The following is a 16,241-nucleotide window of genomic DNA, read 5'->3' on the forward strand; positions in this document are numbered from 1 at the left end:
CTTAAATGATTGGGTACTTTATTAAATTTATTAAATTTTATTAAATTTAAGAAACAAGCTAAAGCAAGTAAGGAACAAACAAGAAACACCAATTAAATGCAGATGTTGGTAATTACAGGGAAATTCACTACATGTGTTCTTATAAAACGCTCAAACGTCGGATGAATTCTTTACATTCAAGATTTTCCGCTCTCAACAGAAGTTAGCGAAGAGAACTAAACGTTGATCCAGCGATTGATTTTTTTAAGGTAAGATAAGTCATACTATTGCCCTTTAGTAAATGGGAACCAAGGAAGTAGGGTAGGGTGGTAGCGGAGAATGAGGGGGTCATGTTGCTATCATTCATTATTTACGAATAAATCGAACTGATTTAACTAGGTGAATAATATACACCGTGCGCAGGAATCTGAGGAAAAAAAAAAGATATTCACCGATCAGTATGGTAGGAAGTCATAGCAAAGATAGAAAAGCTTGTACAGCACCAACCTATCATTGCATAACGTAGATTTGAGCAGGCCCGGAATATCCTCAGCAGACTGAAAAGATGGCGGTATTTACATTTTTAGGTCGAGAAAAAGTTTCCTTTTTGAATTCTAATATATTTCCATAAACTGATATTTTTGGGGGGTGGGGTGGGAGGGGGATTTCCAGCTTTTTCTATCGTCGTTAGAATAATTATTCTTTCTTCTGTTGAAATAGGACCGCGTGTGATAAATTTCTTATGATTTTGGTTTATAGGTATAACAAGTAATCGCCAGTGGCGGAGATTTCTTGTCAGAAGTGGGGGGGGGGGGGGGGTTGCAGGCCATTGATGAAATAAAAAGTCATAACTGCTGGCTCACTATCTAAGTGGAGCGCCACCATAAGTTGGCGCGAAGTGCACAAGAATTTTTTGGCAAATATTGCCTCCCAGATTGCAGAAAATGGCACTGCACAGGCCTTGAAAAGCTGCATTTAACCAGGGGCGTATGCAGGATTTTCTAACCCGGGGGGCGCGTATTACTATCTAAGCGGAGCGCCACCATTGGTTGGCGCGTAGCGTACAAGCAAATTTCTGGTTTTGGTACCCCCAGATCACCGGAAATGGCACTTCTCGGGCTTGAAACTGACCAACCATATGTACACTTTTGCCTGGGAACCAAATATTTTTCCAAATACTTTTTTTCTCATCTATAAACTTTTTGAAGATTGTCACCAGTCACACATCATGTTCGACTTCATCACATATCCTGTGGGTCATTGCTTTTGTAGGTGATTCTTCATCGCGGCCCACAATATCCGTCAGCCCCACTGTTCAGAATTTGAAAATTCACAATTCTCGTGAATAAATTCATTTCAAAACATACCCATAATGTTGCACAAAATATCATCTATGGACAACCGATATAGAAAAACCTCCTTCAAACCCTAACAGACGGGTCAAAATTGCACGAGTATGATGAAGTATGATGAAGAATGTTGGTTAGGGAATTTTCGAAAATTCAGACGGCTACTAAAAAATTTCGTTGAAGGAAATAAAAATATACCAGATATTTCCGAAACCGAACACTACACACATCGACAGTTTTGACCATGGGCGCAGATCAGTCTTGGATAATGGTGGGGACGCGTGTCTGTTCTATGACACAAAGCGAAGCGCGACCATGGGTTCGCGCGTAGCGTACGATTTTTGGGGGCAAATATACCTCCCAGATCGCCGGAAATAACACTTCCCAGACCTAATGATGCTCCTAAACCTCCATAAGTTTTAGATCTCATGGCTTAGAAATTTAGTTTGGAGAAATACATGGGCGTCTGCAGAAAGAAAATCAGGGGACAAATAATCCAAGTAGACTTTTCTATATACGATGGGTCTGGGGTCCTCTCCCAGAAAACAAATATGACTGCCGCAAATGCGATTTCCGTCCTATATTTAACAACTGTGGATAAAATACAATAAAATGAGAACTGCTGCATGTCATTTGCACAATGCTGGATCAAACTGCGCCAACGTTCAATACAGGGGAACTTGAAATGCAGCTGTTGGTCAAGACAAATTGGTGGGGACACGGTATATCATGTCCAAACTACTGAAAAAGTTGGTGGGGACGCGTCCCGCTGTCCTCACCAGGATCTGCGCCCATGGTTTGGAGGCTGTTTATCGTGGAACGCCATTTTCATGCTCACTGATATGATGTGATATCTGCTGTTTGCTTTACAAATTCGAATAATTTTGTCACTGTTCCTCTTTCTCTTCCCGTTTTCTTGCCGTATTTTCTACCCCATCCTTTTCTCTCTTTCTTCTTTTTCTTTTCCTTCCTTCACCTCGTTGAAGTTGGCAAGTGTGTACAGTTCCAAAGCTATTCAACAGCAACAAAACATCATTTTGTGTATGTCTGTTGTGGGGTGAAGTTAGCGCTATGAGCTACAAGTTCCAATGCGCAAGGTGGGGAAAGGGCTAGAAATAATGTGTGGGTCAATTCTAACTCGGTTTTCGGTCGTTAATTGTTGATGTAGCCTACCAGGTAAAAGGTTGAAATGACTTTAACAATTTCAAATTTAATAATTTGATTTATTATGCCATTTGGAGCACATAACATAGGCTATAACAGAACATTACTGGCAAAAATTAGGGGGGGTTGATTGTGTGGGCCAACCCCCCCTCTTCAAAAAGTGGGGGGGGGGGGGGGTTAAAACCCCCCCAACCCCCCTGTTTCTCCGCCACTGGTAATCGCTCTAAGGTAGTCAATTCAACGGTGACTGATTAATTGCTCTCCATTGGACTAAAATTCCGATCTAAGCAACATATTTCTATTCATTAACTGTTTATCAGTCTATTATTCATTCTAGTCACTCTAGTTTATTTTTCATTACTAATGTGTCCCCATAATCGGTTACATTTCTCTCGACATTCTATAACTTGTGAGGACATTGGTTAAGTCTCCCATACTTGTTCTAATAACATAATAGTTCGTGTCCAGGCTGTGCCGGGAATTCCAAGATGACACACCTAGCGAGTTTTATCTTCGTGGCGTTTATCGCTGTCAGTCATACTGCATCAGTGATGGAGACATCTCCCGAAGAGCCAGAGCTAAGCAACTTCATCTCCAGAGAGTTCGAACCAATCATGTACATCTATGATGAAGGGGACGCTCCTGTGGACCAAGAGGTAGATTCGGACGCTGTTGACCCTCAGGTCAACGCTAAGATGGTTATGGAGGACTTTGAAGTTCCACAGGAGTTAATCGATAAAGCAAAAAATGCTGTAAGTGGCAGCTGTCGTTACATGTTTTACTATTGGCTTTGACAAACTTAGGAATATAATCAATCCAAGGGCGGCGGAAGCACTTTTAATCTGGGGGGCAGCAACGTCGAAGGGCACTTTGCAGAAATTCGATTGGACTGATGCAGCCTGATATTTAGCACCCTTCATAACTCTTATTGTATTATCTTATTTGCGTATACACATCACTCCATCAACGCCCCCCCCCCCCCCCCTCCTCAAGGAAACAATGCATACTAGCACTGCAATATCTAATGTGCAAATTGGGAAAGAAGGAACAAGTTTCCTTTGGATACAAAATGAGGTGAAATCATTATAAAGTCCAAGTCCCTGCACACGCGATCGATACATGCACGAAAGCAAATGAAATATGTGAAAATACGAAAGGATGGGGTAGGGTTATGTGTTTTTGAATGGTTAAAGTGATATTATTATGATCATTATTATTGTAACGACTTTGCCAATAATTCTAACCAATATGGAAGTGTAATAACACGGCACATGATTGTATGTTATTGGCATGCGATGTAATAACCTTTGCATGCCTATATGATATGCACATATGATATGCATAACATGTTAAACGCGCGCGGAGCGCGCGAAAAATTTGGATAATATTATTCGGGCAAGTCGTTACAGCCCCCCAAATCAAATTGGGCTCCTTTGCCTATGGTAGTAAACATTTAAAACTTCCCGAAATATTTAATTCGACGTGGGTTTCGCTTTGTAAACTCTTTTTTTATTTAGAAATTTTTATGTAGAAAAAGGGCACATTTTTAACCTGAGGAAAAGTGGGGGGGGGGTACGTGCCCCCTGTGCCCCCCCGGTTCCGCCGCCCTTGAATCAATCTGTCCTCCAAATATGCTAAAAAGTTTTAAGAAAACCATTTGGTCACTAAAATATTTAACGTGATTGACAATGTGAAAGTACTGTTCTACACAGAGAAATGTATAGAAATATTCTCAAGGATATAAAATTTCCACCTGCAGAAAAGTAATTATGGAAATTTTTAGCATATGGGGCAAAATACTGATGCCCCAATAATTTGCTTTCACCTCAAAATTCCCGTTTCCATTTTGGTTGTGATGATCATACGTTTTATTTTTTCCGCTGTGACCGGCTTGTGAATCAAAATAGTTCGACGTAGAGTGTAGGAGGATTGAGAAGAGAGTGTGTGGAGGGCGGGGAGGGAAGGGGTGTATGTCTGGGTGAAGGGGTGGTTATAGTGGGGGGGGGGGTTGCTTCATTATCACCTCACCAATCGTCCTTTCACATTTTGTTTTAAAACACAGTCCTCTATAGCTTTACGGGATTGAACTGATTTCAATTCTGTAACGTTCCCGTTTCTCCTTCGCGTTAATATCGCGATGTGAAGGGATTGATATATTGCCAGTCGCCTTAATGAAAGATTGTAATGACTTTTATCTAACAGACCATACCTGATGATATCGACTTCGAAAAAATCGCGAATGAATACGGCGATGATTTAAAGAAATTCAAAGAAAACTGTGAGTAAACTTAATTTGTACATATTACTTTCTTCACTCGTTTAACGATCTGTAACCTCACAAACTCCACCTGTAACACCACTGTAACCTTACAACCCCACTGCGCAGCACCACTGCAATCTTGCAATTCCATTGCAACGCCAATGTGACTTCGCAACACCGCTTTAACCTCGCAACAGTTCACTCCTCTCCATCCTTACTTCCGTCCGTTCGACTCATCGGGACGTCCTGTACTAACATTATTATAATGACGTTCTCTTCTTTTGCTACATAGTTGTACATATCACTGAAAACGCCACGTCCACGACTTCCAAGAGTTACACAGACTGTCAAAAGCTTTTTGAGGACGGTAAGCGGTACAACGGAGTTTATGAGATCTTGCCGAGTAGGTCATTAAATGCCTTCAATGTTTCCTGTGACTTTACTACTGATCCGGGATATGGCTGGACGGTAAGAAAACAACCTTCTCCTTCCCCTCCCCTCCTCTCCCACCCCTTTCACCTCCCCATCCCATCCCCTCCCCTTCCTCCACCTCCCCTCCCACTTACAGAAATAACTACTTCAATTTACCAAAATTTAGTCGGATTTCGTTCCCGGTATACCTGAATGTCAAATTAGGTCTTGTCAGTTTCCATTGGGATTGGAGGGGCTGACGTTATGGGGCGAGGGGGTAGCAGAAGAAACCAGGGTGAGGAAAAAGCATTTGAATCATCTCTGGCGTGGGGGAGGGGTGTGGTGGTAACACATACTGCTTTTGAAATATCATCTGTATTGGTTCCAAAGTTTGGCATCCTTAAATTGCTAGTCGTTTCCAAATGTACATTTCCTAGAGGATCTGATCGTTCAAATTATTTCTAGCCCTAAGTGGAGGATTACGTCACCAGGCCCTCAATTTGTACTGTTGATACATCCCATATTTTCTCGCCCCTCCAACTTTTCTGGGTCCCCAAATTAACACCGGGCCCGGGGCGGTAGATCGACCCCTGACCGCTCTAGTCAGGCTTGCCTCTTGTGACAAGAGGGTGGAGGGTTGGTAGAGAGGAGGCTTTATAGGGAGGTATAATGTCACACATTATCTGCTAAACAGTCGTTCTTGCCAAAGTTTCATTTGGGTTTTATGGGAAGCCGTTCGGGCCAGTGTAGAGTATCAGCTCTCCTTCCTTAATATATATATATATATATATACAGCTGATTCGTTCTAAATTTCTTCTTCAAATAGAATATAATGCGACGAACCCACGGCGACCTGTTTTTCTACCAAAACTGGAACCTTTATCGTAACGGCTTTGGCGGCTTAGGCTTCGATCATTGGTTAGGACTAGATAAGATTAAATATCTCGCAAACCAGAGACCGAGTACACTTCGGATTGATCTCTACGATTGTAACGGACAACATCGATTCGCAGAATACGATTACTTCGCCCTTGGAAATGTCGATACCGACTATGAGCTTCTCCTTGGAGTATATAGCGCAGGAGATGCAGGTACGTGTATATTAAATATTATTGACACAATATTGATGAACAAACAAGTAATAATAATAGTAATAACTGATAGAAATGGAAAGCTCAGTAGAGGAAGATCTTTGAGAATGAACAGCTTTTCTTTTCAAACAGCTAAGAAAGATCTTGTTCCGTTTGTCAAAGTGAGATATCCTTAGTTTAAAAAGTCGTGTCCGGGGCTGTCATTTTTGCAATATGTGGGATGATTGTGTAGTGTAATAAACAATAACAATCTGCCGAAAGAACAGAATTAAGAAATTTTATAAATTGATGGTGAGTCTATGATTTTAAGGGTTTGATCGCATCTTCGTAATCAGACACTTTATTGGAAAGGTCAATATTGTTAAGTATCTGCGAACGCACGTTATATGATCATTGTTCTGTCATCCTTTCGTTTAGATGCCACTACTAAGCGTTCAAAATGATTAAATTTACTTTTCGAGAAAATAGTCTATACCCGAAGGACCATGCGTATACTTTTATTTTATTTTTGTCTCGTTGAAGGAGGGGGTGAGCACCACCACGCCCATTGATCCGCACCCGATACGGATTAATGATGGGTTTTGCATTTCTTTTCTCTCTTCTGTTTCATGTAGGTGATTCTCTTTCTTTCCATCGCTACCAGCCGTTTTCAACGTATGACCGAGATAACGATGCATTCAGTGGAAACTGTGCTTCGCTGTACAAAGCGGGTTGGTGGTATAACGACTGTTACGAGTCTAACTTGAATGGTCTTTACTTTGAATGTAGTACTCCTCCACCGGGTCACACTGGTATTACTTGGAAGACTTTTGGTGGTTTCAGCAGCTCTTTGGAACGTGTAGAGATGAAGGTACGACCAAAGGATTAAAACGACTGGAAGCTATCTTAAGCAAAAACATAAATTAATTCATGCTACACGAATGATACGAAAATTACAAAACGTCTAAATAATTTTGCTTGCTATTTATTTAATTGGAATTACTGGAAAAAAACACAAAATCAAGTCAACACATGAACAGGAAAAAGATTTGACATCACATGCTGTCCAAAAATTAAGTAAATATGTAATCATAAATTTGTCCATGGTAATATTCGGTGAATTTATCATTAACAGGAACATTTTGCTTGTAACAAGAAAGATAAAAGTAGTAATTCGTATTATGTTTTGTTGTTGTTCTCTTTGCATTAATCAGATGATATATTTGTCTTCTATAAAAATTACCTTAATCCGTATGTGTATAGGGGTTCAAACTTATAGGCCGCTAATAACCAACGATATCAGAAATATTGTATATGCGAACATCAACACATGCGCAAACAAAATCCGTTTTCTTTTGACGAAAATAAAACAAGATTCTGCAGATAAACTCCCATAAATTACGACTAGACTCATATTAAACATGCATGAAACTTATTTCTAAAACTTTGCTTCTCGAAGAATCGTTTCAAATGTTACGAAGTATGAGTTCACAGTTTAACAGTAGTCTTCGCTGGGTTGTCTAAGGTTTGCTACAAGAGATTTGTTACGCATGCGCAGAGGTCAATGTTTACCTTTGACGAGCGCATACAAATTGTATTATTATTTATAATGCATGCTTTGATAATGAAGGATTTTAAGGTTGAACCTTTCAGTCCTGATCGAACGATAATGTTAATATATTAGTTTCTAGAAGAGTAAGAATACTGCAATTGACCTTCACCCCTCCTCCGCCCAACACCACCCCTCCTCCACCCAACACCACTCCTCCAGCCTCGAACACCATTTCTTCCCTCCAGCAGTATTACAAAAGAGCTACACTAAATCACAACCTTCCGCACCGGTGGAAAAATATTAATATTAAGGCTAAGCTGCTCTCCGTCACCTCTAAAACTAAACTTTTCTTCTAACCATATAATGCTTCCGTAACCACGAGTATATATAGAACAGGCGAAAATTGAATATGCATAAGAACTGCATGAAAGTTTTAATGTTCATTTTAGGCAGAAATTTAGCTTTGATATGTTACAATGTAATCGAAAGGTATCAAATAAAATATCAATAAAACTTGTAATGTTTTCATAGCAATCGCGGTTTTCAAGATATTGAATAATATCCAACAATATTTGTCCTTTGATTATTGTTTTAAAGTAATTCGTTTGAGACCATAAATTTTGTTTTCTTAATTGAATGTGTGCTAGACTAGTTTGCACAACCAATTTAATCGATTAATGGATAACGGTTAATTATCTCAATAAAAATAATCTAATCAAAAACAGAGGAATATAGAGCTAATTGTGAGGAAAACAACATAGCATATCATTTGTTTATGCCTGTTGTCACAGATGAACAGAATGTTACTATATGGAACAAACAGCACATGTTACTTCATACCCGTCGGTGTAAGGTGGACATATGCCACCGTTTGGAGATTTCATGGCTTCAACAAGAAACATCTCCGAGTTAAGGGAGTCCCCTTGTGGTGTGGATCTCGATGTTGGATACCTATCGAGACAGACAAACTCGGTACGGTAGTATGTATACTTATCTGCTACGATAAAGCCATTGTATTCTACTTGCCAGCCGTTTGGACACGAATATCTTCCAGGAATCATCAACACAGTGGTGCGTTCACGTGCTCTGCATACAGCACAGGGTACGTCGCTGTTGTCCAGATAATCATAATGAGAATCAGCCAACTGATACTCAACACTGTATATCCGGCTCCTATCACCTTGTTGACCTGCAAAAGGATCTATATATTCGGGTGATGATGAGAGACATATGTAGTTACTGCCCCCACCACGCTCATCATGGCGTGGGCCAGCCGCAATTCCAATATAAACCAAATCCGAAGAGGGAGGGCATAAAGCTCGCCCCCATCTTACGTAGACCCCTCCACTCCCTGCAAAGGAGGAATAAAGAAAAAATAGTGACACTCCACACGGAATCGAAAGAGAATGGAAATGCACGTCACTCATCGTCCATTCATTGTTCGGTCACTGATATTCGCTACGACATTATGTAGATCAGCTTTGTCTGTTCTTTTCAACAGAAGGTACAATACTGTGCATCATAGGTAGGGGGGGGGGAGGGAGCTATTTGTTCAGATTGTCCATGCACGACGAAAGACTTGTTTTGACGCAATACGTGTGCCATTGTTGACCTTAGCTGTCATGGACATCTGAAGGGCGTAGACAAGTAATGTAATGTTGGGATAGAGATATTGATATTTTCAGGAGTGTTGAATATGATCGTTTCATAGTTTAGCGTGGCGGGGATAACATCCCTGGCTACTAACTTTTGGCGTAACAAGGACCAACAGGCACCCGTGCAGTATTTTAGAAATAAGCCCACAAAGGAAAGTCCACATTCACAAAAGCTCAACTATGGTGAACAATATTTGATTTTTGTCACTTTCAGACTCTCAGACTTTGAGGATAGGAGTTCGTTTGAACTCCATGTTTGGTCGGTAAAAACTTCACCTCCATGTCAAGTGATACAGGAAATCCTGATGAATTAGTTACTTATAGGAATACGTTGGAGAGTAAATGACTTATCGTATACTTCCATGCAACAGCTTAGACAAATAAAATGCTACAGAGAAACTAACTAAAACAAATAAATATTAAACATATATAAAATATAATATATATATTAATATATATATATATATATATATATATATATATATATATATATATATATATATATATATATATATGGGCCCGACCAGCACGCTCAATTACCGACCGCCACAATCTGCCTGAGTGCCTTTTCCGACCGGCACTTATTTTCGATAGGAACTCCAAAAAACAGCTCCATAGCCGAAGGGTCGAACGTACAGAAACAATCTGTTTGAGACTAGGGGAAATCCAGTTCATAACTGTTCAAAATGTCCAACACATCACAGTGTCATACTTAGTAAAAATTACCAGAGTTCCGCATTCCAGACCAATGACTGTTTTCCGTTTCCAACTCCCGATCGTACTTTTGATAGTTTCATATATATCTATTTTTATCGCGCGAGACACATGCACTATCCAGCTAGCTAGTACACATACTGCCGTTAACCTTCGTAGCGGGTGAGTTTACATCATATTGCATTAGGCACGAGTGACTAGGGCTGGAAAACCTTGCGAACCGTCCGAACCAGGTTCGCGGGAAATCCGCGATGCTTGCGGGAAATCCAGCCCGGCTGGCGAAAAAAAAATCGGACAAAAAAAAAATAGAAAATTAGTCACAATACCAACGAGTAATGATGTGTCCCCAACCCACTTACAATGGCTATTTCGCAAGCTTCAGGGTATACGTGTCACACGGACACCCACGGCCCAGCGCGGGAAGGTTGCTGTAATAAATCAGCCTCGCGGGTAATGTTTTGAACAATATTGCCATTCCACGTTCTTTTATATTTGTTTGTATGTTGGTTAGTAAACGTTTCCTTTCGTATGAATTTGACTTCAGTTCAGTGTTCCCACTAAGGTGCGGGATTCCCTTCAACTGACTCAGTAATCCCGCAAAGAAAACATTTGTCTGCTGGAAATCCCCGCATCGTTTTTTGCATTCGCGATGAGTTTATACTCAATGTACAACTTATTCACTTGACCGTATAGAGAAAAAAAACTGAAAATCAATTGTGTACCAATTGTGTACGGAAAGGCGGTAGGCTACACCTTTCAAATTTTACGAAAGATCGAGCAAAGCACTTTCGAAAAATTCACGCCAAACTTGCATATCGTACTAAATGCAACTAATGTCATGTAAACAAGGCTCTAGTGCATCCATTTATGAATATACCGTAAGACCACACCTGGTGTTAAGCGGGGGGGGGGGGGGGAAGAAAGTATTTTCTAGCATTTCCAAAAATACAGAAAAAATAATATCCTACCATAGTTAAGTGTATAGCAAATAGCCTAACCACCTCGGCGGTTATAATGGATCTCACGTAACTACAAAATCACAACTAATTGTATTTTGCGGAGTTTACGTTTTCTACAAGAACATGGAAACAATATTTAGCATTGAGTTAATCATGCCAAGTGGCCTAAAACATGTGATTACAAGGGTAACTTTCATAGAGATGGCCATAGCAAGTGGCCTTGATATCGTGCTATGCGTGTATGGTATGGACTGTGCCTCGTGTTTCATGGGTGTGCATGCGGAGGAGTCAGTTGGCTTGAGGTGTGTTTTACTTACCTAAATGTAACGGGGATATTTCACTACTTTTCTTGAACGTCTAAGATATCATTTCGCATAACTTTACCGATCCTTTACTGACTGACCTAATTAATTCCGGGAACGAAAAAAGTTTACCCCATGAAAAGTTCCCTGGCAACGTGCCAAAATTTTTTAACAAACAGGTGTTAGACAGGGGATGAGCTCACAATTGTTTGGCAAGGTACCTGGGAAAATTCGCAGCACATGTACCGTGGTAGTTGGGCAGGGTTAAAAACTGCAGTAATAAACGCTGTTCGAAGGTTCACTGCATGATATCGCGCAGTTGATCGGAGTTATTCACTAGTTTACTGTTTATTTGTACATGAAATTACACTCAGATTTTGTATTCACTACTCGATACATGAGAAGCAGCGTTAGTCGCTCAGTGTGTATATCATAACTGTCGTAAATTAAGTCAGTTCCGGCGAGAAGAGATAGAAAGAAGACAACCATTTTTCTGAGTTCCTCTGCTCAGCGCCTGCTTGTCCAATATTGAAAGGTGACTTAATGAGAGAGAATACATAATTCATTATGATTCGTCTTTATTTCGGAGTAGACTCTCTGTACTCTCTCTCCACCCACCTCTCTCTCCACCCACCTCTCTCTCTCTCTCTCTCTCTATATATATATATATATACATACATACGACTCAATGCATGCCTGCAGGGGAACAGACAAAACTTCATCATGTGAATTATATTTTGCTGATACATCAACTTTATACAGAAATTGGCGGAGTTATGAACTATTCAGCTAAATCAAAGTATCCCCTCCCGAACCCCTTTCCTTTTGCATTTCCCTCTACCTTTCACTTCCCAATCTCTTTCCCTTTCCTGTCACTGCGTGTGTCATATACACTTGTCAGTGAAACACTTAATTTGCCTATTGTTTGCTACCATGGTTAAGTTCACCCAACAACAGCACTTATATCGTCATCGATAACCATACCACAAACAGAACATAATAGTAACAGAAATTCCCCAGGCGATGATAATGATTAAAGAAGTATAACAATTTATTTTCACTATATTGTTATTGTGATGTCATATATGTACGTCATACAAGAAAATCAACAATATATATATATATATATATATATATATATATATATATATATATATATTAGTGTTTACACGGGTCCAAAAATCGGGAACCGGGTACCCGAGAGCCGTTACCCGTCGGGTACCCGGGTACCCGGGGAAAAATTGTTTACCCTCGTGTATCACGATTTTCAAGAAATTACATATTAGATGCTATAATAAATGATTAATTTTCTCTACTGACAATGTTTTCATGTTCAAAAACGTATGTGTAAGGTAAGGTATAAAACCTTCCTCAATAATTTCTATTTGCTCTTTTTCTGTCATAAACTTGTTAATTTCTTAATATAATTAACATTACTACTAATTTGTAGTTATGTTGTTAACATCGCACTGCCGCCGCTGCTTATGCTAGCTCTCCACGTCTATTGGATCATACCATAAAATATCCCTTTACTTTAGCTCAGTTGTTACTACTACTATCTGTTATGCAAGCCCAGGGTTCGCATTAGCCGCGAGATTACGCGATTCGCGCAATTTGATCGCATTTGGAATACATGCACGATTAGTAAAAAGCCACTTGCTATTATTATTTTTTAGTTATCCCGTTTATAATCCATAAACATGTCGTCAAATTCCTTGTCAGCCTTTCCTTTTATGAAATAAACGAATGAATAAATAATAATTTCTTCCACATGATAGCCTAACACCACACCAAGTCAATGCATGAGAAATCTAGCAAAGCCTAACCATCCGTCTATTCGCTGAAATTGTGACGCAGTTATAAGATAGCCATGCATGGAACACATTCATTATTGCTGTTACGTTCGACCACATGGTTGCCTAACACCACAATAAGTCAATGGGGTAATCTAGCATAGCCATTTGTTTATTAGCTGAAATTGTGACGCAGTTATAAGATATCCATGGAATACTTTCGTTATTGCTGTTATCTTCAACCACATGGTAGCCTAACACCACACTAAGTCAATGGGAAATCTGCCTAACCGTAGATTTCCAATTTTTTTTTAAATCACACTTTGCGTAGGATTCGGGTAATAAATTAGGAACCGGGTAGAATCGCGTCGGGCGGGTACCTTCGTTATTGCTGTTATCTTCGACCACATATTTTAGCCTAACACCACACTAAGTCAATGGGAAATCTGCCTAACCGTAGATTTGCAAAAAAAAAAAAAATTTAAATCACACTTTTCGTAGGATTCGGGTAATAAATTAGGAACCGGGTAGTATTGCGTCGGGCGGGTACCCGGGTACCCGGATAACCCGTGCAAACACTAATATATATATATATATATATATATATATATATATATATATATATATATATATATATATATATATATATATATATATATATATATATATATATATATATATATATATATATATATATATATAGGAATAACGGGAAAACTGTTAGACAACTATGCTGCATTTAGAGAAAGGCTGGATCTCGAGTGAGATACAATAATTAAATTAAGTAAGTGATTGGAAGTAAAACAGCCAATGTTTAGTTTTTGCAGAGCTTTCGAGCAAAACTAGCTCTTTTTCAGTGCATGATCACCGAAAGTGACAAGGAGTAGCAGGAATTGCAACTATTTTATAGAGAAGAGTGTCGGCATGGTTGTGAAGTCAAAGCGACTTACTGATTTCTGCTGAATTGAGCAGAAGTTTTAGAAATTCGGATTATTTTAATCCGTGTCGGATGAGTTTAATCCGATCCCGTCGTAATTGCAAAACAATTGTTTGGTTTATCTGGGACGGCAAATCGTTTCTGATGTTTAAACCGAATAGTGCCGTGGTCTTTAGGTTTAGTTCCCAGAAATTTTCTTTTCCTTTCCTAGATTTATCTGTCCAAGAATCGTTCTGGTCAATGGCAATAACACGCAAATTCTCAATAGAATGATTTTTGAGATTGAAATGATTTGCAACAGGTTGGTTGATCTTTTTTGTTTTGATCGCAGATCTATGTTGTGTCATTCTCATTCTAAGAGTGTTTTTTGACTCTCCAACGTATTCTAAGTTACAAATATTGCAGTAGATTAGGTAAATAACATTTTAAAATTTTACCTGATGTTGTTCTTTTCCGACGGCTGTTCATTCTCCGTTCTCCTGAGGTATGTTGATCTGTAATATTTAGATCTGCTTCAAGATCTTTATCGCTCATTCTCAACAGATCAACATTTTCATGGAGTAATTTGACTTCTTCCTGAAGATTCTTAATCACGAGCAGAAGTTCGTCTCGTTGTTCGGCATCGGTCTTTTCCTTCCTCTCAGTATCCTCTTCGGGAGCAGTATCAGCTTTCGAACCCTCTCTATCAGAGAGAACGGTATGAACATTCATCAACATGAATGACAAACACAGGAGACTTTGCCAGCCCTTCATTTTAAATTCAGAATTATTGACTTCCAGAAATAGTATCTTTGAAAGAAACGTTTTCGAGAAACGGGAATCCTTCGCAGCGAATGTATAAAGATGTGAAACAAAACTGATGCGAAAGAAACAAAGATTGTAGCTTTTAAGCTTACTTTGGGGTGCAGGAACTCGCAAGGAATATCCGGCGGTAAACTTGTTGATCAAACATTTCTTGTAATGAATCTTTTCAGATCTCGTATAACATCTGATATTGACACGAGAAATCAAAGTCATTTTCTCGTTTTACAGTAAAATGGTTTGCTAAATCGATATGAACTTTGTAAGTATATCTCTTATTAGCTTGCTACTTCACGGCTCAAGGGTGTATGGTTACTGATAAACAGGAAGCAGTGGAATAGGCATAGGCGCACGGGACCATTTCAGTTTGGGGGGCAGAACACTGATCTGTACAGATCAGTGGGGCAGAACTTTTTGTGCCCGAAAGTTCCCGTGACATTACCTAAGCGGAGCGCCACCATCGGTTGGCGCGTAGCGTACAAGAAAATTTTTGGCAAACAGTGCCTCTCAGATTGCCGGAAACGGCACTTCTGAGGCCTTGCAAGTTGCATCTAAACATTCTTTAATTTTTAATCTCACGTTTTAGAAATTTCCACTTCCCCAAAAATATGGTAAATTAGAAGAAGAAAAAAAGGTAACATCACTTTGAAGGGGAAAAATGGGACAGTATATTTTTTAAGCTCCTATTTAGTTACCTTATTTATTATTTTAACACAGTACTCAGCTACTTCCAGAAAACATACATTGTTCAACGACACGTAGGCGGGATAATGTCGCTGTGTCGGGTGAGACTGCAATTTGTCTCACAAAAAAGTATAAAATATAACAAAGAATATGATAAACCTTTACTTTTAGGCTCGTAGGCACCCCCCCCCCCCACCATCCATGAAAAAGACAATGTTTCTTATATACACTCATGTCTGGGATGTCCAGGTCAAGTGCGGCGGAAGCACTTTCAATCTGGGGGGGGGGGCACCGACATCAAAGGGCACTTTGCAGAAATTCGATTGGACTGATGCAGCCATACCCTTTATAACTCTTATTGTATTATCTTATATCACATCACTCCATCAATGCCCCCCCCCCCCTCAAGGAAAATATGCTTACTAGCACTGCAATATCCAATGCGCAAATTGGGAAACAAAGAACAAGTTTTCTTTTGAGACAAAATGAGGTGAAATCATGCTAGTTGCTAATGTAGGAATCGTCCGAATTAGAGTTTTTTTCTTGTTAATATCTTAACAAATTTTGTTTCCATTCGAAATAGCTTTGAGTTTGACCCACAGAAATTCATT

At 39.5% G+C, this 16,241-nt stretch overlaps 2 protein-coding genes across 2 annotated transcripts; one reads left to right on the forward strand and one right to left on the reverse strand.

Moving 5' to 3' along the window:
• Window positions 1-88: 88 nt before the first annotated feature.
• LOC139964916 (fibrinogen-like protein 1) lies at window positions 89-7,412 on the forward strand. Its single transcript, XM_071966971.1, has 6 exons — window positions 89-248; window positions 2,950-3,244; window positions 4,695-4,770; window positions 5,045-5,220; window positions 5,990-6,254; window positions 6,869-7,412. Exons 2-6 carry the CDS (start codon window positions 2,981-2,983, stop codon window positions 7,120-7,122), a joined length of 1,035 nt encoding a protein of 344 aa, XP_071823072.1. The 5' UTR covers window positions 89-248; window positions 2,950-2,980; the 3' UTR covers window positions 7,123-7,412.
• LOC139964915 (short-chain collagen C4-like) lies at window positions 7,203-15,099 on the reverse strand. The gene is made up of 2 exons (XM_071966970.1): window positions 14,583-15,099; window positions 7,203-9,136 (listed from the first exon to the last, which is right to left on the reverse strand). The coding sequence occupies exons 1-2, from the start codon at window positions 14,896-14,898 to the stop codon at window positions 8,592-8,594; spliced, it is 861 nt and encodes a 286-aa protein (XP_071823071.1). The 5' UTR covers window positions 14,899-15,099; the 3' UTR covers window positions 7,203-8,591.
• Between the last annotated feature and the right edge of the window lie 1,142 nt (window positions 15,100-16,241).

Source organism: Apostichopus japonicus, chromosome 23, assembly GCF_037975245.1.
Source record: "Apostichopus japonicus isolate 1M-3 chromosome 23, ASM3797524v1, whole genome shotgun sequence".
Taxonomy (NCBI): domain Eukaryota; kingdom Metazoa; phylum Echinodermata; class Holothuroidea; order Aspidochirotida; family Stichopodidae; genus Apostichopus; species Apostichopus japonicus.

Coding starts and splice junctions, on each gene's coding strand:
- LOC139964916 (XM_071966971.1), top strand. CDS start 2,981: ATGACACACCTAGCGAGTTTTATCTTCGTGGCGTTTATCGCTGTCAGT. Junction 4,771..5,044: donor AAAGAAATTCAAAGAAAACT/GTGAGTAAACTT, acceptor TTTGCTACATAG/TTGTACATATCACTGAAAAC. Junction 5,221..5,989: donor ATCCGGGATATGGCTGGACG/GTAAGAAAACAA, acceptor TTCTTCAAATAG/AATATAATGCGACGAACCCA.
- LOC139964915 (XM_071966970.1), bottom strand. CDS start 14,898: ATGAAGGGCTGGCAAAGTCTCCTGTGTTTGTCATTCATGTTGATGAAT. Junction 9,137..14,582: donor TCGGAAAAGAACAACATCAG/GTAAAATTTTAA, acceptor CCTCCTTTGCAG/GGAGTGGAGGGGTCTACGTA.